At 44.9% G+C, this 25,184-nt stretch overlaps 1 protein-coding gene across 1 annotated transcript in view; it reads right to left on the bottom strand.

The window, feature by feature from the left end:
- The window catches only part of DBNDD2 (dysbindin domain containing 2), a 44,693-nt gene that overhangs the window by 13,145 nt on the left and 6,364 nt on the right, over positions 1-25,184 (bottom strand). The window contains exon 2 of the mRNA XM_083358986.1: positions 4,616-4,771. Within this exon, the coding sequence (XP_083215112.1) occupies positions 4,616-4,771 (156 nt within the window). The remainder of the gene's footprint in view (positions 1-4,615; positions 4,772-25,184) is intronic.

The raw sequence follows: 25,184 nt of genomic DNA, 5'->3' as shown, positions 1-25,184 counted from the left end.
AGCTGACCAGGGAGATCATGGCATACGAACACAGCCACAAGAAGAAGCCGACCAACACGACCCCAGAGACCCCCGCGACCGTCTACCAGGAAAGCGCAGCCTTCAGCGACAGCGGAGAGTCGGTAGATTTCACCGACGGAGAAGCCCTACAACGCCGAATGGAGCACCGACAGCCGAGAAGGGGAAAGACGTCGGACCGCCGGGGAGCCAGGAACCCTCCACCGCCACCGCGTTACGAGCAACGAGCCGCCTGTGCCAGCTGCGGGGGCAATCATGCCCGAGGAGGTTGCCGTTTTAGGAACGCGAAATGCCACAATTGCGGGAAGACCGGCCACATCAAGCCGGTGTGCCGCAGCAAGGGCCGGGACAACATCAATGAGGTGGAGGCAAACCCCCCAGGTAGGCCAGCTGCCCAGGCCAGCAGAGAACCCCACCCAGGGCCCCTGGTAGAGATTGTGGACAGGGTAAACAGCATAAGCTCCAAGGTTAAGATCTGGGTCAGGATTCAGGGGGTTCCCTGCCACATGGAAGTAGATTCCGGGTCGGCAGTTCCCTTAATTTCTCTAACAACCTATCAGGAGATCTGTCAGAAGGGCCGAGGACAAATCCCCCTGAAACAAACTCAGGTACACCTAGCTGACTTCCAGAAAACCCCCATTCCGGTGGAAGGAAAAGCCAAGGTCGTAGTGCAGTACAAGGGGTTCAAGGGGCCCCTGGAGGTTTTAGTCACACCAGGGAACCGCACCGATTTGATAGGACTAAACTGGTTCAGTCCATTAGGTATCGCTTTAACTGGGGTTAACACCATCCTAACACCCAGCCTAGAAGCCGTTTGCGATAAGTTCGCCGACGTTTTCGATGGCACTTTAGGGAAATACACGGGTCCCCCCATCTCCTTACAGTTAGACCCTGCAATCCAACCAGTTAAGATAAGAGCCAGGAGGGTACCTTTTGCCCTTAAGGAAAAAATCGAAAACGAACTTGATCGCCTCGTAGGACTAGGGGTGCTTGAGCCCACAGAAGGGGGAACCTGGGAGACCCCTATCGTCACCCCAATCAAACCTAATGGGGAAGTGAGACTGTGCGCTGATTATAAGGCGACAGTCAACTTAGCCCTCAGCCCCCATGCCTACCCGGTGCCAGCGGTAAGGGACGTATTTGCTTCCATCCGCTCGGGCACCCTTTTCGCCAAGCTCGATCTCGCTCAGGCGTACTTACAGCTACCTGTCACTGAGGACACTGCGGAGGCCCAGACAATTGTCACCCACCGCGGTGCCTTTAAGGTAAAGAGGCTCCAATTTGGCATATCGGCGGCCCCGGGTATATTTCAGGGTATCATGGAGAAGACCCTGAAAGGAATACCCGGGGTCTGCCCCTACTTCGACGATGTTCTCATCGCCGGAGAAAACGAAGCGAACTTAGCTGACAGGCTGTCAGCTGTGCTAAGCCGGCTCAGAGAAGCCGGCCTCAAACTTAAGCGGGAAAAGTGCTCTATTGGAGTCACATCCACTGAATTCCTAGGGTACAAAATAGATAGCCAGGGCATCCACCCCACCTCAGAAAAACTACAGGCTATTCAAACCGCACCCAGTCCTAGGAATAAGCAAGAGCTGCAATCCTTTTTAGGATTGTTAAATTTTTACCATGCCTTCATCCCCCATAAGGCCACTATTGCGGAGCCTCTGCACAGACTCCTAGACAAGGGTACAACTTGGTCCTGGACCAAAGAACATGAGAATAGCTTCCAATCATTAAAAAAGATTATCTGTCACAGTTCAACTATCACCCTTTTCAGGGAGGACACCCCAATATGCATCGCTTGCGATGCCTCTCCCTATGGAATCGGGGCTGTCTTAAGTCACATATTCAAGGACGGCACACAAAGACCCATAGCCTTCTATTCACGCACTCTAACCAAAGCTGAAAGAAACTACGCCCAAATCGACAGGGAAGCCCTAGCAATAGTAGCAGGGGTCAAAAAATTTCACGATTACCTGTATGGAAGACCATTTACTATAATTACAGATCACAAACCCCTGCTAGGCATATTCACGTGGAACAAAACTACTCCACAAATTCTCTCCCCGAGAATGCTAAGATGGTCAACCTTCTTAGCAGCCTATTCCTATCAACTAATACATAAACCAGGTAAAGAATTGGGTCATGCGGACTGCCTCAGCAGACTGCCCATACAAACCAGGGACCCAGACCCAGCCCCAGCCAGCCAGATTTTAGCAATCTCCCAACTTCCAGAATGCCCCCTGACTGCAAACATCATAGCTAATAATTCTGCCAAAGATAAAATACTTGCCAGAATCCTCAAATGGGCCACAACAGGATGGCCAGCTCAAAATCCACAACCTCAATTCCAACCTTATTATAACAGAAAAAATGAGATCTCAACACATAGAGGATGCCTGCTGTGGGGAAATAGGGTCATCATACCAGAGAGAAACATAGACCAAACATTACAAATTTTACACGAAGGACACCCTGGAATTGTAAAAATGAAGGCGATGGCTAGAAGTTATGTGTGGTGGCCAGGCATAGATAAACAAATAGAAAAGTACGTAGGTGGGTGTTATACCTGTCAAGAGACCAGGAATGAACCACCCCAGGCTCCAATCCATAAATGGGAGACAACAAGAAACCCTTGGTCACGTATACATGTAGATTTTGCGGGACCCATCCAAGGCCAAAGTTTCTTAATTGTAGTAGACAGCCACTCAAAATGGCTGGAAGTCACCCCCCTTAGAAAAATAACGTCCCAAGCCACTATTCAAGCTTTACGAAAAATATTCGCTACGCACGGCTTACCTGACACCATAGTTTCTGACAACGGGCCTCAATTCACCTCTCGTGAATTTCAGATCTTCGCTATGAAGAATTGTATTAGGCTGGTCACGTCGGCGCCGTTCCACCCTTCGTCAAACGGAATGGCTGAAATTATGGTACGATCCACGAAAGAAGCATTAAAAAAATTCGTTAAAGGAAACTGGCAGAGGCGCCTCAGCCAGTTCCTCTTAGCACAACACACAACACCATGCTCTACGACCGGCAAATCACCAGCAGAATTAAGATGGGGGAGAAGGCTAATAATACGTCTGGACAGACTGCACCCTGACACGTATCCAGAAAAAGAACCACACCCCCACCCTACCCGCACACTCAACCCAGGTCAATTGATTTGGGCACGATCATACACAGATAAAAACAAGTGGGTCCAAGGAACAGTAATAAAACAAACAGGGCCCATCTCATACCTTATAGCTACGCAAGCACAGGGCAACATACGCCGCCATATTGATCAGCTCAGACCCAGACAACCACCACACAATTCTGGGCAACCAACCAATGCCAGCATACAGCTCCCACCGGAAATGCTGCCTATTCCAAACCAGGAAGAAGAACACCAAAACGAAGACCCGGAACCGCACCACCCTCCACCCCTTCGCCGCTCAAACAGGAATCGGAGACCACCCACCTACCTAAAAGACTATCAGTGGGCAGGTTCAAACATCCAAGAAGACGGAAACGCACCAGGGGAGGGGTAAGGGGTGTGTTATATATGTAAACAATCCCCGGAGAGAGATGTATATATGTTAACTGTTCAAACAATACGGCAGCAGCAAGCGTATAAACTAAAAGCAGCCTGACAAGAAAACACGCGGGAACTTTGACAGCTGTCAAAGTTCCCCGCACCGCGCAGGCGCCACCACTGACAGCTCGCGGCTGTCAAACGCCGGACTACGAAGAAGCCTGAGCTGTCAAAGCGTCCACCGTACAGCGCAGGCGCAACCACTGACAGCTCGCGGCTGTCAAAACACCAAGACACGCGGAAGCCGGAGCTGTCAACAAAAGACGACGCGGATTGGTCCCTGCCTGACAGGGCGCCAAAATGAACACCGCTGATTGGTCCTCACTACCAGCTGCCGGCTATAAAAGCCGGACAAGTTATTCTTTGTTTGCCTTTTGCTCTTAAATAAATCTGTTGTTACTAGCCTGTCGTCCCGAGTGGTCCTTCGGCTACTTCAATACCTACACCTATTATGGAAGAAATTAATCACAAGTAAATTACAAACTTATTGACCCTTCTCACACAAATAATACATAGATTTCCTATATTCTCATTCACTGTTTATAAACAGGATAGGCAGCGTTTCCTGGAACCTGAGGACTAAACTGAGCTGCACAATGACGTAGAGAAGGCAAGGTTGCTTCATGGCATGGACAGGACCAGTTTTCTCCCCCCCCCCTATTTTTTTCTTCTTACTTTTTTGGGATTTGTATGTGATGTTGTTTTGTTAATTAACAGCATTCAGCCTATATGAGGACAAATGCTGTTATTTTTGTAGGTTTTGGGGGGCTCAAGATGGGAGAAAGCTGTCTTCCTGCAGAAAAGCAGTGGTACAATTGCTGCAAAGAGATCTGGAGTAGAACACTGGTACTTGATGATACCGGTTGCTCTTGTATGGTCTATGACAGGGGTCTTCAAACTTGGTCCTTTTATGACTTGTGGACTTCAACTCCCAGAATTCTGGGAGTTGAAGTCCACAAGTCATAAAAGGGCCAAGTTTGAAGACCCCTGGTCTATGAACTTGACACGTGAACTTACGTCTCCTGTGTTCTATCTGCAGGTGTGATACTGGGAAGAAGAAATCAACATCATGCTGGAAAACTTCTTCAAAGAATCTCTGCCTTTCCCAAAGTTTAAGTTGCTGTTGTTGCATCTGCTCAGGGTCCAGCCCCCGCTGTCCATTTTCAATATCAGCTGAAAATAAAATCAGAATGAAAAGTTGAAACATAGAAATCAGTGTTCTCTCCTGTTCCTTCCAGAACCAAAAATTGTCCTTGACAACGTGCAGGATAGAAACACATTTCTTTAAAGATAAATGTTAACAGTTTGAAAAAAGTTTCACTTTTGTGGGGGTTTGGCACAGGGCAGGAAGCTGGACTAAAATTATCTCCAAGATCCTTTTTCATTTTTACATGCTTTCATGCATGATTCATAGTTTTGCTTTATTGTCACTTCCTGCCAAGTACGGTAGGAACAAACCCCAGTAAAGCATGTTTAGTAGGGGTGAAAATCAGAAGACGTAATACTTTGTAGCTAGTATTAATTATTTTATCTTTTCAAGCTACCTTGAGTTATATGAAGAAAGCAGACCCAACCATTTCTATCCTGCCAAATCAGCTGGACTATTTTCTGCAGAACTATAACATGATGCAAGATGATGCAAACCAAAGCTTGTATTCTGACCAGCTAATCCTCTTCTCTTTCCAAAGTCTCAAATAATGTATAATCCTTTCTAGAATGTATTCATACTGCAGCATAGTTTATAGCACAGAATTGCTTTGAGGAAAAAAAGTACTGTGTACACAGCCTTTTGCTGTTGGATGCAAGGGGTATAGAAATGCAATGACCTTCCTATTTGTGATGATGAGAAAGAACATTAAAAGTTTTCCCTATTACGAAGCAGACTAGTTCTGTGAAATATACATGAACCACAAAACGACATAGTAAAGTGTTATTAAATTACCTAGGCTACAGGAATCAGCAAGAAAGGCTACCTTCAAAACATCAAATTGATTGATTCCTTTTGATTAACTTAACCAAATAAAATATTAAAAAAAATACTTTTAAAGGATGCTGATAAATACTACCTCTGAAGAGGGTCTTTGAGGGCAAATTTAATCATTATCCAATATGAAAGCATTTTGATATGGTGGGAACAATCTTCCTTATTTCACATTTAATAACGCTTCCCCTTTGAGCTTTGTCTATCTACCTACAGAAAAATAATTGAGTTTCACTTACATCTAATCTATGTAAATCAATCAGTCAATCAGTAAATAAATAAACATTTTGATATTTTCTGCTAATAATTATGATTTTTAAGTATTTATTGTTTTAATATGCTGTAAGCTGCCCAGAGGCACTTGTTCTGCGAGATGGACAGCTATAGAAATGATAGATATGATAGATGGGCAGGCAGGCAGGCAGATAGGCAAACAGACAAATAAGTAATTTTATATAAGAAATATAGCACAAGAAAAATATAATTCATTTAAATGTATTATTTCAGAATAGGGGAGCCTGTATAACTCATCAATTAGTCCTTGAACATGGATACAGATAAGCAAGTCTTTGCTTGGTTTTTTAAAAATCAATTTTTAATCAAATCAAAATTATTTCAAAGATGCAATTCACAAAGGGACAAAAAAGAACCAGATTCAATCAAGTAATCATAGCCCATTATGAAAAGGCTGAACATTGAGAAATCTTTTTTTTCTGGTAAAAACCCACATAATCAAGGAACAAAATAACATCTGGAATAAGAATGGCCCCTTGACCTTATCTAGGAGATTTTCCATAGCAAATATCAGATGCCTTTAAAAATTAAAGACATTTTACTTCCTCTATTCAACAACTGATGATATAGGGACTGGCTAGACTGACATAAGGAAAATGTGATTACTAAGCTGGGCAGTGCCATAACCAAGGAAACCAAACAAATAGTGAAAATTGTAATTGTCTCAAGTAGAACAGCCTTTTCAATTGCTTCAGGGGAAATTTCAGCTCAACAGCAACAACTGTTAAACTTCCTGTTATGGGAGGGGAAAAAAGAAAGAAGAGAGATGAGGCAGTGTCTCTGTGGTGTGGCCTATGAATTCAGCTCCAGATTGGAGGGAAAAACCCCTAAATCCATTGGTACAAATCAAAATGACATAACAAACATGCAATTTAAAGTTCTGCAGAACTTTTCATCAAACAAGTCACTGAATTCAATAGAACTAGGAAGCTAAACTCTTATCATTTGGCTAGTCCTAAGAAAAGCAAACAAAAGTCAACAAAAGTGCGTATAGTCAAGGCTATGGTCTTCCCAGTTGCAATGTATGGCAGTGAAAGTTGGACCATAAAAAAGGCTGAGCGCCAAAGAATTGAAGCCTTTGAACTATGGTGCTGGAGAAGACTCCTGCGAGTCCCTTGGACTGCAAGGCGATCAAACCGGACAGTCCTAGAGGAGATCAACCCTGACTGCTCTTTCGAAGGCCAGATCCTGAAGCTAAAACTCAAATACTTTGGCCACCTAATGAGAAGGAAGGACTCACTGGAGAAGAGCCTAATGCTGGGAAAGATTGAGGGCAATAGAAGAAGGGGACGACAGAGAATGAGGTGGCTGGATGGAGTCACTGAAGCAGTAGGCATGAGCTTAAATGGACTCCAGAAGATGGTAGAGGACAGGAAGGCCTGGAGGAACATTGTCCATAGGGTCGCGATGGGTCGGACACGACTTCGCAACTAACAACAACAACAAAGAAAAGCATCACCCAATGTTTGATTCAAAACTATTTTTTCCTATATATCAACCTGGCAATGGCAGCCTTTTATGTTTCAAGAAGCACCGATAATTCAACAACCTATGCAGCTAGCAAATACAATAAAAGAAGGCACGCTTAACCACTATATACAGATATGGCTCATGTACTATTTTAATACATGTTCATCAGCCAACCAACATGTTTTTCTACCTGAGCAATTACTCGAAAGCAAATTTACATGCCACATGCCACTCTTCAAATATGCTGAGATTTCGAATTCCAGAATTTCCAGCTAGCACAAGCTTCAATTAAAAGGGATCCAGTAGCAGATGATGAAAATAATGTCTCTCCTGTCCTGAAGGCTTGCACTCAGAACAGAGTAGTCCAACCAGATGTGTTGAACCATAATTGCCAATCAGCATGTTCAAAAGCTAAACATTATAAGAATGTTTGTGTTTCAGTTATTCATTTACCTTCAATTTGTCCAAGCATCAAGATCTTTTCCAAAGACCTCTCCTCCCTTTCATTATAGATACAAAATATCTAAGATTCCTTATTACTGCTTTCAGAGAGTACCCAGTTTTCACATGACCTAATTCTAAATAATTTGTCCTTTCTCTATTCAAGGGTATTTTTGATTTTCCTGAGCACCACAGCTGAAAGATGACATGATTTTCATTCAGCTTTTCTTACTGTGCTTCCCATGTATTGTTAAAAACTGGGTATTTTTGTTGGCATCGCCTTTAATGAAGCCATAAATTTCATTCCGAAGTTTTTCAGGCAACCCTATTTATCAAATCTAATCTATTTAATTTATTTTTATTTTTACTGCATAATCATATATACTTTAAATAAGTTTGAGTGGCTGGTTCAAAAGAAAGAGAATAAATACTTATATTGTACTGTAATTTCTATAGGGACATATAGATTTCTCTATTTTTGCCTTTTCTGTGCCAGTATCCCAGATGAACACATTAGTATTACACAATAAAAATAATTCCTACCTTCTGATTACCAAAAAGAATAATCTTTTAGGCACTTGGATGAAGGAATTTGCAATAAACATTGAGTATAAACCTAGCAGTTTGAAAGTACATAAAAATGCAAGTAGAAAAATAGGGACCACTATTGTTCTGAACCAGCCCTCTTCTCGCACCCCTAATCAAAAGAAGAGACTGGAAAGCGTCCAAGGCTAAAAGGCTTCTGCCAAGATTTAATAGTAAACACACAAGAGCTTATCTTCTCAAGCAAAAGAGTTGCTTTCAGCAACCAGCCCCTCCCCAAACACTCCTTTTATAGAGAGCTCAGGGCGTGGTCTCCCTGTGCCTCCTCCCAAGGAGTCCCATAGCCTTTCTTTGTTTGTCCCTGCTCGACTGCCTCCTGCGTCGGGCGTCCTTGAACAGGGCCAGCTGTGGGTCATCATCCTCCGCACTCTCGGGCTCACACAGCTGAGCAGAGGTTCCCGGCTGAGGACTCTGCAAAGTCTCCAAATCATCATCAGCCGGTTCGTTTCCCTCCTCCCCCACATCTGAGTCCTCCGATACATCGGACCCGGCTGTCGGACCCACAGGCTGACCCTGAGTCACAACACTATCCCGCACCGCAGGGCCCTTCCCCCGGGTCTGCCGATCCGGATGCGGTCGGGATGGGAACTGTTCGTGAAACGCAGTCACCAACGCAGGGGCATGAACGGCGGACGCGTCTTCCCATGTGAAGTCCTCCGGCCCGTACCCTTTCCACTCGATCAGGTACTGGAAGCGACCTTTCAGCCAGCGGGAATCCCTGATGCTGGCGACCTCGTACTCGGGGGTGCTGTCGCCATCACGAGGTCCTGATGGGGGAGGTTCCGCTTGGCGAAGTGGACAAGCCGGTTGTTCGGGGACCAACAAGGACCGATGGAAAACAGGGTGCACGCGCAGGGAACGTGGCAGAGTTAAACGATAGGCGACCGGGTTGATGACGGCCTCGACTGGGAACGGTCCAAGGTAATGGTGGTCCAGCTTCCTCGCCGGCCGAGTGGATGGTAGGTTTCTGGTGGACAGCCAGACCCGATCCCCCACCGATAGTGGAGGCGTATCCCTTCTCAACCGATCGGCGAACCTCTTGTAGTCGGCCTTGGCCTTCTCCAGCTGCCGTCGCACCAACCGATGGATCGCCTGTAACTCCGCCATGAATTCGTTCGCTGCCGGCTCCGGTGAGTCCACGGGAGAAAGGGGGAAAAACCGGGGGTGATAACCCACATTGGCCAAGAACGGTGTCATCTGCGTGGAGGTGTGCTGCGAGTTGTTAAAGGCAAACTCGGCTATGGCCAAATAGTCCACCCAATTGTCCTGCTGCAGGTTAACGTAGCAGCGCAGATACTGCTCTAAGATGCCGATGACCTTCTCGGTACCCCCGTCGGTCTGAGGATGATGCGCGGACGAGAGGCAAACCTTAATGTCCAACGCCCGCATCAACTCCTGCCAGAAGCGGGCTGTAAACTGGGCCCCCCTATCGGAGACGACTCTATCGGGAAGGCCGTGCAGCCGGAACACCTGTTGGATGAACATGCGACTAGTGGCGCGAGCTGACGGTAAGCCGCGACAGGGGATGAAGTGCGCCATCTTGGTCAACATGTCCACCACCACAAACACTGTCGTGAAGCCGGAGGATGGGGGTAGATCCGTCAGAAAGTCCATGGACACAGCCCCCCAGGGTCTCTTGGGCGTTGGCAAAGGCTGCAGTAAACCAGGCGGGGCTCCTGTCGCTGACTTGGCCTGCCTGCATGGGACGCAGGAGGTGACATAAGACTGGACATCGTGTCGGACTCGGGGCCACCAGAACGTACGGGAGACCAGGTTCAGAGTCTTGAACAGGCCAAAATGCCCCGCAGCCGGGTTATCATGACATTGGCTGAGGACGAGTCCCCTGAGTGGCCCTCCTGGAACATAGAGCCGGTCACGATAATACAGGAGTCCATCCGTGACCGACCAAGGCGAATCTGGCCCCACCTCTTCCTTCCGCTGAGCCACCCACGCCTCCTGCTGCTGCGCCTCCCGGATCCGAGCCCGTATATCCACCGGCTCCCGCACCGCAGCAAAAGACTCGACGGGGATCACGGTCCTGGGCGGAAGCTTGTCTTCCACTCGGGTGTACTCGGGCTTCCTGGACAGAGCATCCGCTCTCTGGTTGTGCCCGCTTGGTATGTACCGCACCCGGAAGTCAAACCTCGCAAAGAAGAGGGACCACCGGATCTGGCGTTGGTTCAAATTCCGAGCGGTCTGCAGGCTTTCCAGATTCTTGTGGTCCGTCCGGACCTCGATTTGATGCCGCGCCCCCTCCAGATGATGCCTCCAAGCCTCGAACGCCGCCTTGATGGCCAGCAGCTCCTTCTCCCAGATGGTATAGTTGCGCTCCGAGGGATTCAATTTCCGAGAGTGATACGCGCAAGGGAAAAGGGTACCGTTGGGCGTCGCTGCCTGGAGCAACACGGCCCCAATGGCAATGTCGGAGGCGTCCGCCTCCACGACAAACGGCCGTTGCGGGTCAGGATGCTTCAAGATGGGCTCCTTCATGAAGGCGTCCTTCAAAGCTTGGAACGCCTGTTGTTCGGGGGCGTTCCACTGGAACCGAGTCTTCTTCTGCAGGAGCCGGGTGAGGGGGGCTGTCAAGGCAGCAAAGCCAGGGATGAATGTCCGATAGTAGTTGGCAAATCCAAGAAGTCGCTGAATATCCTTCACGCGACGCGGGGGTTGCCAACTCTGCAACGACTCAACTTTACTCGGTTCCATGGCGATGCCCTCAGGAGAAATGCGGTGACCCAAGAAATCAATGGTCACCTGGTAGAACTGGCACTTCTCCAACTTGGCAAACAGCCGATGTTTCCGGAGGCGCTGCAGGACCTGACGGAGATGCTGATGATGCGCTTCACGCGACGGGGAGTAAATCAGGATGTCGTCCAGGTAAATCACAACAAACTGGTCCAACAGATCCCGAAAGATGTCATTCATAAAATGCTGAAACACAGCAGGGGCGTTGGTCAGGCCAAACGGCATCACCGTGTACTCGAAATGTCCATAGCGAGTACCAAACGCCGTCTTCCACTCATCACCCGGCCGAACCCTGACGAGGTTGTAAGCTCCACGCAGGTCCAGTTTCGTGAAGATCTTAGCCTCCCGGAGTCGGTCCAAGAGCTCGGGGATGAGGGGCAGCGGGTAGCGGTTACGCACCGTGATAGTGTTGAGTTTCCGGTAGTCACAGCAAAGCCGTAACTCGCCCGACTTCTTTTTGACGAAGAGCACGGGCGCAGACACTGGCGAGGACGAGGGCCGGATGAAACCACGAGCCAAGTTCTTTGTCAGGAAGTCCCGCAATGCAGCCAACTCGGGCTCCGACATGGAGTACAAACGCCCCACTGGGAGAGGCGCATCAGGGACTAGGTCAATGGAGCAGTCGTAGGGCCTGTGCGGGGGTAATTGGTCCGCCTCTGACTCGCTGAACACGTCAGCAAAGTCGGACAGTTCGGGAGGCAAGGAAACCCCTGGGGAACCCTCCACCTGGCCGGCACAGATATGGCGGGTGTGGTCCACGCACTGCAAACTTGGGAAGGTAACCAAGTTCTGAGACCAATAGATCTGTGGATCATGCGCCCGGAGCCACGCCAGTCCCAAGACCACGGGGAAGTGCAGATCCGAAGTGACGTAGAACTGAATGGCCTCCACATGGGTACTGATGGCCATACACACGGGTTGCGTGGCGGCCGTGATAGGCCCGGACAGGAGCACTCGACCATCGATGGTCTCCACAAGCATGGGCGGATCCACTGGACACTGGGGAACAGCCCATTTGGCCACAAAGGCCGAATCCATAAAGTTAGTGGTAGCCCCAGAGTCAATTAAGGCATGGACCGGAATCCCCTCTGGCTTGCCAGGGAGGATCAGTCGTGCCTCCAAAATCAAATGCCGTGGAGGTTCACAGGCACCGTCGGAACGGCGTCGCTCGGCGTGATCGTTGTGGGTCGCCCGATCTTTCACACCGTCTAGATCGGGCTCGGGCCGTTTCCCGATAGCAAAGCAGGGGACTTTCTCGGGGCAGGCTTGGTCACTGATGCCCGCTGACGCTTCTTCGGGCAAGAAGCAGCCAAATGTCCAGGGTCCCCACAGTAAAAACACAACCCCTCCGATCGTCGTCTGTCCATTTCCGTCACCGATAGACGGGACCTGGCGGCACCCAGCTCCATTGGCTCCTCCCTCTGGACTGGGGGCTCACGCACAACAGGGGCGGCAGGGGTCTGTGGAGTGGCACGGCGACTCTTACGCTGCTGCAGCCAGGCATCGATCCGCAGACAAAGATGGATCAGCCCATTCAGGTCTGAGGGAATGTCCACGCGGGCCAGCTCATCCAACATCTCCTCTGACAAGCCATCCTGAAAGGCATCCACGAGCGCAGCCTCATTCCAGGCGGAATCCTGGCTAAGCAGCCGGAAATCGCTGATATAGGCCTGTAGAGGGCGCTGACCCTGCCTCAAAGCTTTCAGGCGTCGGGTGGCAGTCTGCGCCTTAATCGGGTCCTCGTACATGAGGCGCATATGGTCACAAAACCCCCCAAAGTTATCCAACAAAGGGCTAGGCTGTGCCAACAGAGGCGTGCCCCAACGAGCTGCATCTCCCGACAGAAGGCTCAACACGAATCCCACCTTATCTCGGTCAGTGGGGAAATCAGCTGCTCTCACGCTGATATAAAGCTGGCATTGTCCCAGGAAGGCAGGAAACAGTTCTGGTTTACCAGCAAATTTATCCGGCATAGCTATCTGACATTTCCTCCTGGGTGGGGGGGCAGCATGTACCTGAGCCTGCAGTTGTGCCACCTGAGTGGCCAGCAAGGTGAGTTGCTGGTTGAGCTGGGCATTCTCGGCAAGAAGCTGCTCCATCGTAGTATTAAGGGGTGGGTGGCTGAAAGCAAACTGTTCTGAACCAGCCCTCTTCTCGCACCCCTAATCAAAAGAAGAGACTGGAAAGCGTCCAAGGCTAAAAGGCTTCTGCCAAGATTTAATAGTAAACACACAAGAGCTTATCTTCTCAAGCAAAAGAGTTGCTTTCAGCAACCAGCCCCTCCCCAAACACTCCTTTTATAGAGAGCTCAGGGCGTGGTCTCCCTGTGCCTCCTCCCGAGGAGTCCCATAGCCTTTCTTTGTTTGTCCCTGCTCGACTGCCTCCTGCGTCGGGCGTCCTTGAACAGGGCCAGCTGTGGGTCATCATCCTCCGCACTCTCGGGCTCACACAGCTGAGCAGAGGTTCCCGGCTGAGGACTCTGCAAAGTCTCCAAATCATCATCAGCCGGTTCGTTTCCCTCCTCCCCCACATCTGAGTCCTCCGATACATCGGACCCGGCTGTCGGACCCACAGGCTGACCCTGAGTCACAACACTTATGGTGGGAAGGCAACAGCGTTCCGTGCGCCTTTGGCGTCTAGTCATGCCGGCCCCATGACTACAGAGACGTCCTCATACAAGCGCTGGCTCTTCAGCTTTGAAACGGAGATGAGCACCGGCCCCTAGAGTTGGAAACGACTAGCACGCATGTGCGGGGGAACCTTTACCTTTTTTATATATTTATTATCAAATTCATATAGCTGCCCATTTCACCCAAGGTGACTTTGGACAGTGCACAATAAAAAGCAAAGGTATAAAAAGAGTAAATACAAATATAAAAGACCTTAATAATAAATATAATGAAACCAAAAATACATAGATGAATGGCCTCAACAATGGAGCCATCTAGATAAATCTCTAGTTCCACAGGAACTCCAGGCCTGGTTAAATAATCAAGTCTTAAGGACTTTTTGGAATATTAAAATGGATGGGGCCAATCTAATTATGGGAGGAAGAATATTCCATAGGCTGGGCACCACAGCAGAGAAGACACTTCTCCTAGAATCACCAAATGTAAATCTCTAGCTGAAGGTACCCAGGCATGTTTGCCAGATCTGATAGGGAGGGCTGATTGAGCAGTGAAAAATGGTCCCTCAGATAATCTGGTCCCACTTCCTGAAGAAATTTAAAGGTTAAAACTACTATCTTGAATTGGACCCAGAAACAAACTGGAAAACAGTGCAGCTCACGAAAGTAGGAGTAACATATGCTGTTCTAGGAGTGCACATAACTCCTGCACCACTGCATTCTACACCAGTTGAAGCTTCCAGGTACTTTTCAAGGGCAGCTCCATGTAGAGGTCATTGCAGTAGTCCAATCTGTAGGTGACTAGGATGTGAGTGACTGTAAACAAGGGTTGCCAATCCAGGAACTGCACAACTGGCACACAAGATGGACCTGTGAATTTTTCCTGACAATTCTGTTTGTCTGATTGCTATGTCATTTCATACAAAAAGGATGAGTTTTCCCATTTTTCAGAGAGTATTTTATTTGCAGTTTCAGCCTTCCACTCTTCTATAATTAGTACAATGCCTTTTTGGTATTGTGTCACTTAGGTCAATAAGGTGTTGCAAGTCATCATAGCTTCTACTTTCACAGTGTAATATCGATTGGATTACCTTGGTCTCATATTGGAATCATTCTGTCATTTGGCTTTGTATTTGAGCACAGTATTAACTTTGACTTTTTGCTGATAAATATAGCTACTCCCAGTGCTTTTTTTGTAAAAGAAAAAGGTGCCGGAACTCACACATGTCATACAACCTGCCTTGCCTACCCTACAAGGTTCCATCCAAAAAAGGTGCCGGAACTCCGTTCTGAGCGTTCTATGACAAAAAAAAGCCCTGGCTACTCCACTTATTCTATATATTTTGTTCCTGCTGTAGAATATTTGATGCTCTGATGGACATTCCAGACCATTTCAGTTTTGCTGCTTCCCTGTCTTTGATATTTATATATATTTATATTCTGAGAATATAAAGTTTATCTTGATTCATGGTTCTGACATTCAATGGATGGATGGATGGATGGATGGAAGGAAGGAAGGAAGGAAGGAAGGAAGGAAGGAAGGAAGGAAGGAAGGAAGGAAGGACATCTTATCATCATTAAATCACCCTTTTATCAATAGGCACATCAACATGTGAATATATTTTTGGATTTAATCCAGCCACATCCTTAACCACTAGTTCTATTCCTAACTGATCCCCTCTTACTTTCTCACAGTTTTAGATACTTTCTGACCTTCCAAAATGGGGGCTTGTTTTCTGTTACTATGTTGACATTGTTCCACTTTTGAATATACATTTTGTTTCTTGGCATTATTTGGTACATCTCCAATGGATCAAATTTAGTCTAAGCCCTTACAAATGACCTGGCTGTCAAATGTGACACTGCTGGGAATGTACATTCCCACTGATGTAGTTCAGTGGGAGGTGTAAGCCCTTCGCAACTACAAAAGAATGATCCATAAAAGAACCAATATATCATGATGTCAGCAAAATAGAGGAAGGTCCAGGGCAGACAATACTGACTACACAGTCAACACTAATTCCTGCAGACCCATCCACATGATAGCTTTTGTGTCATGTTCATGGGTCTGCAGTCTGAAAATACTTAGCTGTGGCTACTAAATCTCTCTTCAGCCACAATGATTCCTCTTTATTCCAATGAAGTCTAGATGTTCTTCTGGAACCCTTTACTAACAGACAAGAATAGTCAGCTGCTTAGCTGAATTTTCCTATAGAAAGCAGCCAGCAATTAAAGCAAGAGCAAATTTTTGATGAACAAGAATCAGATTTGATTGCTGAGGCAATTATTTCTAAACACTGGAGGTGTGCTTGTTCAATTTCCCAAAGCTTTTGCATTATAAGCATTGGCATAATCTGAGGCTTTATTTCCAAAATGGCATCCTCAGCAAGACAGTAAAAACTCTGCAATGTGTAAATTGTCTTAGTTTTGCATGATCACCGTGGTGTCTGTTTTTCAAGAGTTGAAAAGCAATTTAAGTACAATGCCTTACTCTCAATACCCTTTACATTCTGAAGCCCATCATACGGATACTTCAGATGTTGCAGAACCTCAGCTCCCACCAGCCTCAGCCACTATGGCGTATAGTGGAGAATGCTGGGAGATGCAGTTCAGAAACATCAGGAAGGCCACAGTTTGTTAATGTTGACTTACTTCAACAAAACAAGGAAAAGAAAAACCCCAATGCTTGGAGAGCATATTCTGTTCTTCATCAATTGCCAAAGCACATACAATCAAAATAGTAATAATAATGCATATGCGAGAGCCACACATTTGATCTCTCTAAAATCAGAGATAAATGCTGAAATCAACACTGCATAAGGGAGCCCATTGCCAATTCTAAACTCTCCAAGGCATTCCTAATATATTCACATTAATATAATAAATAGTTCAGAATCTGGGCTTGAGCTTCAAGGTTTATTGCAGAGAAAGAGGATTTTAGAATTTGGCTGACACCATCAGCAGAAAAATATTTTTGGACACTGACACAGCCAATGTATTTTTCTGTCTTCAAGGGTGTGACAAAGAAAGAGCTACATACACAACAGTGTGATACTGTGTTTAGAGCTAGGGTGTAAATATAAACTGGCCTGTGAAAAAGTGCTCAGATCAGTCCCCATTACTTAAAACATCTGCAGTCGAGATTTTCAGAGTGGAAGCTCCACGTCTTATTTGCATAATGTTTCCATGGGTTTAGAAATCATTGTCTTGCATTTATACACTTTCTAATACACATATTTTTTCCTAAGGGGAAAAATGTCTTTAAAGAAGAAAGACAACTAACTGGTATTTTGATTGCTAAAGCTTACTGAAGGTGTTCCCTCAATTTGGAAGTAACCTACTTCACTAAATTATTGCAGGGATAATGTGCAAAGAACAAGGGAAAGTACTGTATGTAGTGCCTGTGAGCCATCTAATGCTAGAAACAAATGGAATGAATACAGGTAGTCCTTGACTTAAGACCGGTTATTTAGCGACCATTCAAAGTTTGGGTGGAACTTTTACCTGGGTGTACTCATGACCCAAATTCAAAGTTTTGATGATTGCCTCCCTCCCATGGTCACATGGCTGAACGATGGGTGTTCAGCTGTCAGACCACATTTAGGGCTGCTTGCAGCATCCCATGGTCAAGTAACCCACATTTTACAACAGTTTTGCAGAAAACTGGCATTTACTTCTGGTTTTTTTTTTTTTTTGCAAAACCGAGCCCATACAGAATCATTGGTTTGCTTAATAGCCATGGCATTTGCTTAAGGGCTGCAGTGGCTACTTTATGAACACTGCATTCATTTAACAGCCACCACAAAAAAGGATTGTAAAATTGGGTCAATCACATGACTGAGCCACTTTGCAACTGTCATAAATTACAACCATGATGGGCAGGCTCCATTATGGTCATAACTCATGGACTACCTGTACAAATAACACATCTTTAAATTCTATGAAGTATACAGTATAATATTGTTTGAATTTATACGTCTTAATAAGACTTGTGAAGAAAATATTTTTTCATTATTTGTTCAATATTTATCAATTAATTTCTCCACTAATAGTATTAAACACAAAACACATAAACCTAACTAAGTTGCCCAAGGGCAGGGATATTCAAACTTGGCCCTTTTATGACTTGTGGACTTCAATTCCCAGACTTCCTCAGCTAGCATGCCTGGCTGAGGAATTCTAGGAGTTGAAGTCCACAAGTCATAAAAGGGACAAATTTGAAGACCCCCTGCCCAAGGGACTAGAGCAGCTTCCCTATGAGGACAGATTGTGACCTTTGAGCCTTTTAGTCTAGAAAGTAGGTGAATGAGAAGGGATATGATTGTGATATATAAAATTATGTATGGTGTAGATAAAGTGGGCAAGGAGAAGCTATTTTCCCTTCCCAAAATGCTAGAACCAGAGGACATCCAACAGAATTGGTTGAAAAAATTGGGACGAAAAGAAATAATTTTTTACACAATACATAATTAAATGTTAGAATTCACTACCCTAGGATTTATTTATTTATTTATTATTTATTAATTTAATTTATATACCGCCCTTCTCTCAAGAGACTCAGGGCGGTGAACAGGGCAATACATAAAAGTTAAATACAAAAATTAAAATTAAAATTATTAAAACATGATTAAACAATGCCCATAAATAATACAAATTTAAAATTGAAGTTATTAATAAAAATCCCAACCCGTCCCATCAGGCCAGGCCCGCTTGTTTAAAAAGATGGGTTTTAAGGTCGCGCCGGAAGGAGCGGAGATCGGGCGCCATCCGGAGCTCAACCGGAAGATGGTTCCATAAATCCGGTGCACCCACAGAGAACGCTCTCCCCCTGGGGGCCACCAGTCGGCATTCTTTGACCGGCGGCACCCTGAGGAGGCCCTCTCTGTGGGAGCGTACTGGGCGGAGGGATGTTGACGCCGGCTGCAGGTGCTCCCAAAGGTATTCTGGACCCATGCCATGAAGGGCTTTGTAGGTCATTACCAACACCTTGAACCTCACCCGGAAGACAACTGGTAACCAATGCAGCTCGTGGAGCAAAGGTGTAACACGGGAGTATCGGGAAACTCCCAATACAACTCTCGCGGCTGCATTCTGTACCAGTTGGAGCCTCCGAGTGATCTTCAAGGGTAGCCCCATGTAGAGAGCATTGCAGTAATCAAGACGAGAGGTCACGAGCGCATGAGTGACCATGCGCAAGGCATCCCAGTCTAGATAGGGCCGCAACTGGCGCACCAGGTGAACCTGGGCGAACGCCCCCCTAGTCACAGCTACAATATGATCTTCTAAGGAGAGTTGTGAATCTAGGAGGACTCCCAAGTTGCGAGCCCTATCTACAGGAGATAATGACTCACCCCCCATAATGAGGGGTGGAATATCCTGAATGTCCCGAGATGCCGGTATGCACAGCCACTCCGTCTTGTCAGGGTTGAGACGAAGCCTGTTCCTCCCCATCCAGACCCGGACCGCCTCCAGGCACCGGGACATCACGTCGAGGGCATCACTGGGGTGGTTTGGGGTTGAAATGAATAGTTGGGTATCATCAGCATACTGATGATACCCAACTCCAAAACCATGAATGATCTCACCCAGCGGTTTCATGTAGATGTTAAACAGAAGGGGCGAGAGGACCGACCCCTGAGGGACTCCACAAGCGAGAGGCCTCGCGGTCGACCTCTGCCCCCCTGCCAACACCGACTGCGAGCGTCCCAGGAGATAGGAGGAGAACCACTGAAAAACCGTGCCTCCCACTCCCAATCCCCTGAGACGCCGCAGCAAGATACCATGGTCGATGGTATCGAAAGCCGCTGAGAGGTCTAATAGGACTAGAACAGAGGAGTATCCTCTGTCCCGAGCCCTCCAGAGATCATTCACCAGCGCGACCAATGCCGTCTCCGTGCTGTACCCGGGTCTGAAGCCCGATTGGTACGGGTCTAGATAATCCGCTTCATCCAGGACCAGAGGGAGCTGATGCGCCACCACACTCTCAACAACCTTCGCAAGAAAGCGAAGGTTGGAGACCGGACGAAAGTTATTCAAAACAGCCGGGTCCAAGGCAGGCTTCTTGAGGAGAGGTCTCACCACCGCCTCTTTCAAGGCGGCAGGAAAACTACCCTCACTCAAAGAAGCAGATATAACCGCCTGGAACCAGCCTCGTGTCCCCTCCCGGGCTGCATAAACCAGCCAGGAAGGGCACGGGTCCAATAAACATGTGGTGGAGCTCAGCCTCCCCATGATCCTGTCCACTTCCTCCGGAGTCACAGGATCGAACTCCTCCCAGGATGTAGTGCTGCTTATCATCTTGGTTGGTTGGAGCAATTCATGGAAGTCATGGGATCAATTACTATTAGCCTGGATGGTAGTGGGACTGCCTCTGAAGGCCATCTGCTAGTAGGCTTCCTAGTGCAGTTGGCTGGCCACTTGAGAACAAACTAGTAGTCTAAATGGGTCAGAAGTCCAATCCAGCAATGCACTGCTTATGTTCTTATCTTCTTCATCTGATATTCCTCCCAGCTACCTAACACATCCACCTAATTAGAATAGAAATACTGCTTTACATATACCACCAAAGTTAATGGCTTTAAAAGGGGATTGGTAGATTAATGAATGTTTAACAAGGGCATTAATCTTGAAGACTCATGCCTCCAAATATTAATTACAAGAGAAATATGGTGGGAAACGGGTGTATTGTCATCTGTTGCTTCTAAGTATCCCAGAATTATACAGTTGGCTATAATAAGAAACAAAACACAAGACAAAGATGAACATTAGCCTGAATGAGCAAGGCTATTCTTATGCTGTTATTTTCTTCCTTTAGAAGATGGAGTCCTCTCTTTAAATAGCCCTCATCAACCTTGGCAACCTCCAAATATGCAGACTTTAAGTCCTAAAATTCACCAGTGATCATGGCTAATATAAGGTTATATTTTATTTTGGAGTGGGACAACTATAGCTTCCTAGATGTTAATATACTATTTATTGACTGGGGTTGGTAGAAGTTATAGTTCAACAATATCTGAAAGTTTAAAGATTGCCTGTCCCAGCTCTGATTACATACAACTAAATTGATACATGCAATTTTATGTAAACTTGTTCTTTTGTTTTATTGTTCTGTTTTGTTGATTCATTTCCTGGTTTTGTTGGTGCTCTGTAACTTGCTAATCTACCCACAGTGCTCTGATAAATATTATTAGGTCTCAGTCATGAATTCAGTTCACATAGAATTGAAACTTGGCTGAATGGTATGGCTTTTTTTAAAAAAAAACAGCACTCCTTTCTTTTCAATTAAATATCCAGAGCCAACCTTTCTTTATTCCTACTGCTTGAGAATACAAGGTTTAGTTTCAGCTCAGAAACAAAGCTTTCTAAAATTAATTGCAGTTCTCATTCCATGGTGGTCTAATTCAGTACTGGTCACTATGCTGGGTCTCCTCTTCTCCTGGTAGAACAGTTCTACTGTTCAAGCAAATACACTGTGAAAGTGAAGAAAGTGATACTAAACGTCAAGACAAAGAGAGATGGAACGGATTGGTACTGTGAGGCAACATGCCATGGCTTGGACAAAATGTTTTATGTTAGCGCTTGAATCAAAAAGATGTGCTGGATTTATTTCCTAGATAAATTAACAAACCTGCTGATAGAGTCCTGATGAAATTTCATTAGCCAGCTGGGCAGCTGGCTACAAGCACTGAATTTCCATTATATAATTCTTGCTGATAGTCAGCTGCTTTGTTGAGCAGCTGGTGGCAGACTGTACTGTACTAGGACAGCAATTGAGGGTCAGAAATGGTGCCATCTTCTTTATTCCACCTTGTATATCTTGGGCAGACAAGAAGGAAACAGGTTTTAGATTCAAGCTTTTTTACAGCCTTCCCTTTTGCTTTTCTTTAGCAAAGAACAGAGCAGATGCCTTTTCTTCTCTTTATGACTGATGGGCCCTCTCACACTGCCGGGTACTAAGATTGCCTCACCAGGATGGCATGTACCACACAACTGTTATGTATTCATTCACAATGTTTCCTCTTGTGTGCTGCATTCTGTGTTTAAAAGGAGAAAAATACCTGCTGATGCCTTTTCTTTCCCAGGGCATTCAACCAATTGGGGCCTGCTCTCATTCACAACGAGGGTGGGGGGTGGGGTGGGGGGTGGGGTGAACCATGCCACAGTGCCTTCTCTTGAAATGCTGACCCCCCCACCATGCATGCGCTACTTGGGTTCCAAAGCACTAGCTTCCCTATTGCCTACTAATCCTTCCGGCTCTTATTGCACACTCATTATGCACTGAAGTCTGGGGCTGAATGTGAAAGTGCGGACTGTAAGAAAGGAATGAATCTGGGAATGAAACCTGTAGATTTGCTTCTCATTCATTTTTTCATTACCTACATGAAAGGGTTTTTGAACAAAGAGAGGCTTCCCAGCAGCTGGATTAACCTTAGCATCAGGTGCTGTACCTTTATCCAAAGGAAGAAGCACATAATGCCTCCAAAATTTAATTGTTGATGGGTAACAGGTTTCTGTTGAATATATTCTGCATAAGAATGGATCACTCAAGTTTTAATTTGGTTTGAAATGAGTCAAATGAATTAATGTCGTCAGGAGGTAATTTTAGCATATAAATCAAGAATGTTAACACTGAATGTATGGCATATCCACATCACTTAAAATCATCACATTAAAATCTTCTATCATATACAATAGACTCTCTTGAAAGCACTGTATTACCATTTTTAATGGTACTTTTTTTAAGCTGAAAATTTTCAAGAGATTAGATAACAGTCCAGACATTGATACTAGTATAGCTTTATAATCCATTTTTCTTAGGATATGTATAAAATGGTCCAACACAAGAAATTCAATTTTCATTATTAGCTGCAAATTTACAATAGCAAAATGCCAGGAAACTAAGAATATCTTTTGTATTTAATCATATTGAAAAGTGGCAAATTGTGTGGGCTGCCCATTTAACAGAATGTTAAATATCATTTAATTAAAAAAAGGTTTTACTCACATTTGTTCTTTTTTAAAATTTATATTAGCCAAGTAATTCCTCATAAATTACCTCTATCTTTCCAAATGCACTTTTTGGATAGAACAATGGAATTTTGAAGTTCAACCTGACTTTCTCAGATTTTAATCTGTTGCATTAACCACTACTAAACTAGTTACTGAAATCTGATTAAGAAGTAGGTTGTCATGGCAATCTGGATTTATATGGACAGGTTAGAGTTCATAGTAGATGAAACTGATTTTGCCTTCTTTTTACAAACATTTGTTTGCCGGGGCAAGCTACTGTAGCTGGATTTGTACATGATTATTTGCACTCACTATATTTCTTAACAGCTGTTTATTCCCAAATTTTCTTGATGTTTCTGCAACTAAAATAATACAAACGGTCATATTGTGTGGGACCAGAAAATCCTTATGTCCAGACTATAAAATTATCTAACCACAATACTGTGGCTTCTCTGAATCTTTTTTTTTCTTCAAGTCTTAGGTGCCTAAGTTCCACAACAAGAAGGGCATGAAAAGTTCATCTCAGCAACTTTGTTAATAATTCATACTGCAGCTCCCATAAAGGCCCTGAATGTTTGTCTGTATCAAGATCCAAAACCAAGGAAAATTGTATTTTAAAGGAAAATTGTATTTTATAAAACTTTTCAATAAAAAAAAAAAGATCCAAAACCAAGAAGTACTTCTAAGGAGTTTCCTTTATTGTTCCTTACTTAGCAGACTGCTTTCACCATTAAACATATACTCTAAGAACTCCTCGGAATCAACTGTCTTAACTCTTTTTTCTCCTAACCCAGAGGTGTCAAACTCGCAACATCATGTGACGTGTCGTGACGTATCGTGACTTTTTTTTGCCATTGCCGGCAATGGGGTGGGCGCAGTTTCTCTATGATACATCCGGCCCGCAGGCTGGCAGTTTGACACCCCTGTCCTCACCTAACTATATAAACTTTGTTGGCTTCTGCTCCTATATCCATCCATCTTGGGAATCTGGACCACATTTCACCACAGACTGTACTATAAAAGTGAAAGCCTCTTTTGATTCAAATGAATACATTTATGTAGTTTTGTTAGAAACAATACAGGTAATCCTTGATTTACCATCACAACTGGGAGCAGAATTTCAATCGCTAAGAGATATAATTATTAAGCAAGTCATCACACGAACAGACCCAATTTAACAACCCTTTTACCATGGTTGTTAAATGAATCATGTGGCTATTAAGTAAAGTCCATTGCCTTTGTTTTTTGGAAGCTGGCTGGGAAATCATGATAATGTGACTGCAAGATGCTGCAATCATCATAAATGCAAGCTGGTTGCCAAGCACCTGAATTCCTGTCATAACTTTTAATTGTTATTAAACTAATGCTTATAAATTGACAACCAACTGTATGTAAATAGTTTGTCATTGCCTTTTTCTAGTTCTTTTTTATTATTATTAATTTTTCAATCTAGCTTGCAGCTGTGGTTTATCCTAACACATTCCTGTCCCAAGTATTAACCCAATCTGTGACCTTCCTTAGCTTTTTGAGATCAGCCAGATCAGCTAAAATGACTTCCTCTCTCTTACACTGCTTGGTCTACTTCAGAGTTGGAAATGTACTGATAAATAAAGTCACTCACTATTTTGAGTTAACATGGTCAGCCTATGAGACCTAGCTTAAAAGCTGAAGGTGATTAATATGACCATTCAAATCCCATTTCAGATATGAGATCACCAGGGGATATGATACAAGTTACTAATCTTATGACTATTTTACACTTGATTGACTATAAAATATGAACAATGAGCCACTGTACAAAGTTATAAGGAAGTGTAATATAAAGATTATGAGCATGAACAAAATTCCAGGGTTGCTGAGGTCACACATGTAAGACACTTCAAATTCATTAATTTAATTAACTATTAGTATTTAGATGAATGGTGTCCAACTTTGGCAATTTTAAAACTTGCGGACTTCAACTTCCAGAATTCCACAGTAAGCCTGTGTGTCAGTTCTTTTAATCCAGCATTTTGTTCCCTATCGTGATAAACCAATAAATCCAAGAGAAGTAAGGGTGCAATATTCACCTATGCTGTTGTTTGAAGTAACAGATAATTAATGAGTTATTGCTTTTCAGAGAATAATAAAGCTTGAAAAAGCCATTGAGGAAGTCTCCTATTCAAAACATGAATTCAAATTAAGTACCTTCAGCAATTGTTTACCTAACATCTGGTTGAAAATATGAATTAAGAAAAGCTCACAACATCCCTTCACTAATTGGTTTTTATCATCAAACTACTCTTGTTATTGGGAAACATTTTCATGATATCAAATGGAAGAATCAGTTTTTCTAAAATTTAAACATTGTTTTGGACTTGCATTCTGAGGGATTTTTTTATTTATTTTGACACTTTTCTGGTTCTTGAAAAGTACTA

Source organism: Vipera ursinii (genome assembly GCF_947247035.1).
Source record: "Vipera ursinii genome assembly, chromosome: 3".
NCBI lineage: Eukaryota > Metazoa > Chordata > Lepidosauria > Squamata > Viperidae > Vipera > Vipera ursinii.
The sequence above is the reverse complement of the archived record's forward strand: the minus strand, read 5'-3'. Positions and strand labels throughout refer to the sequence as shown.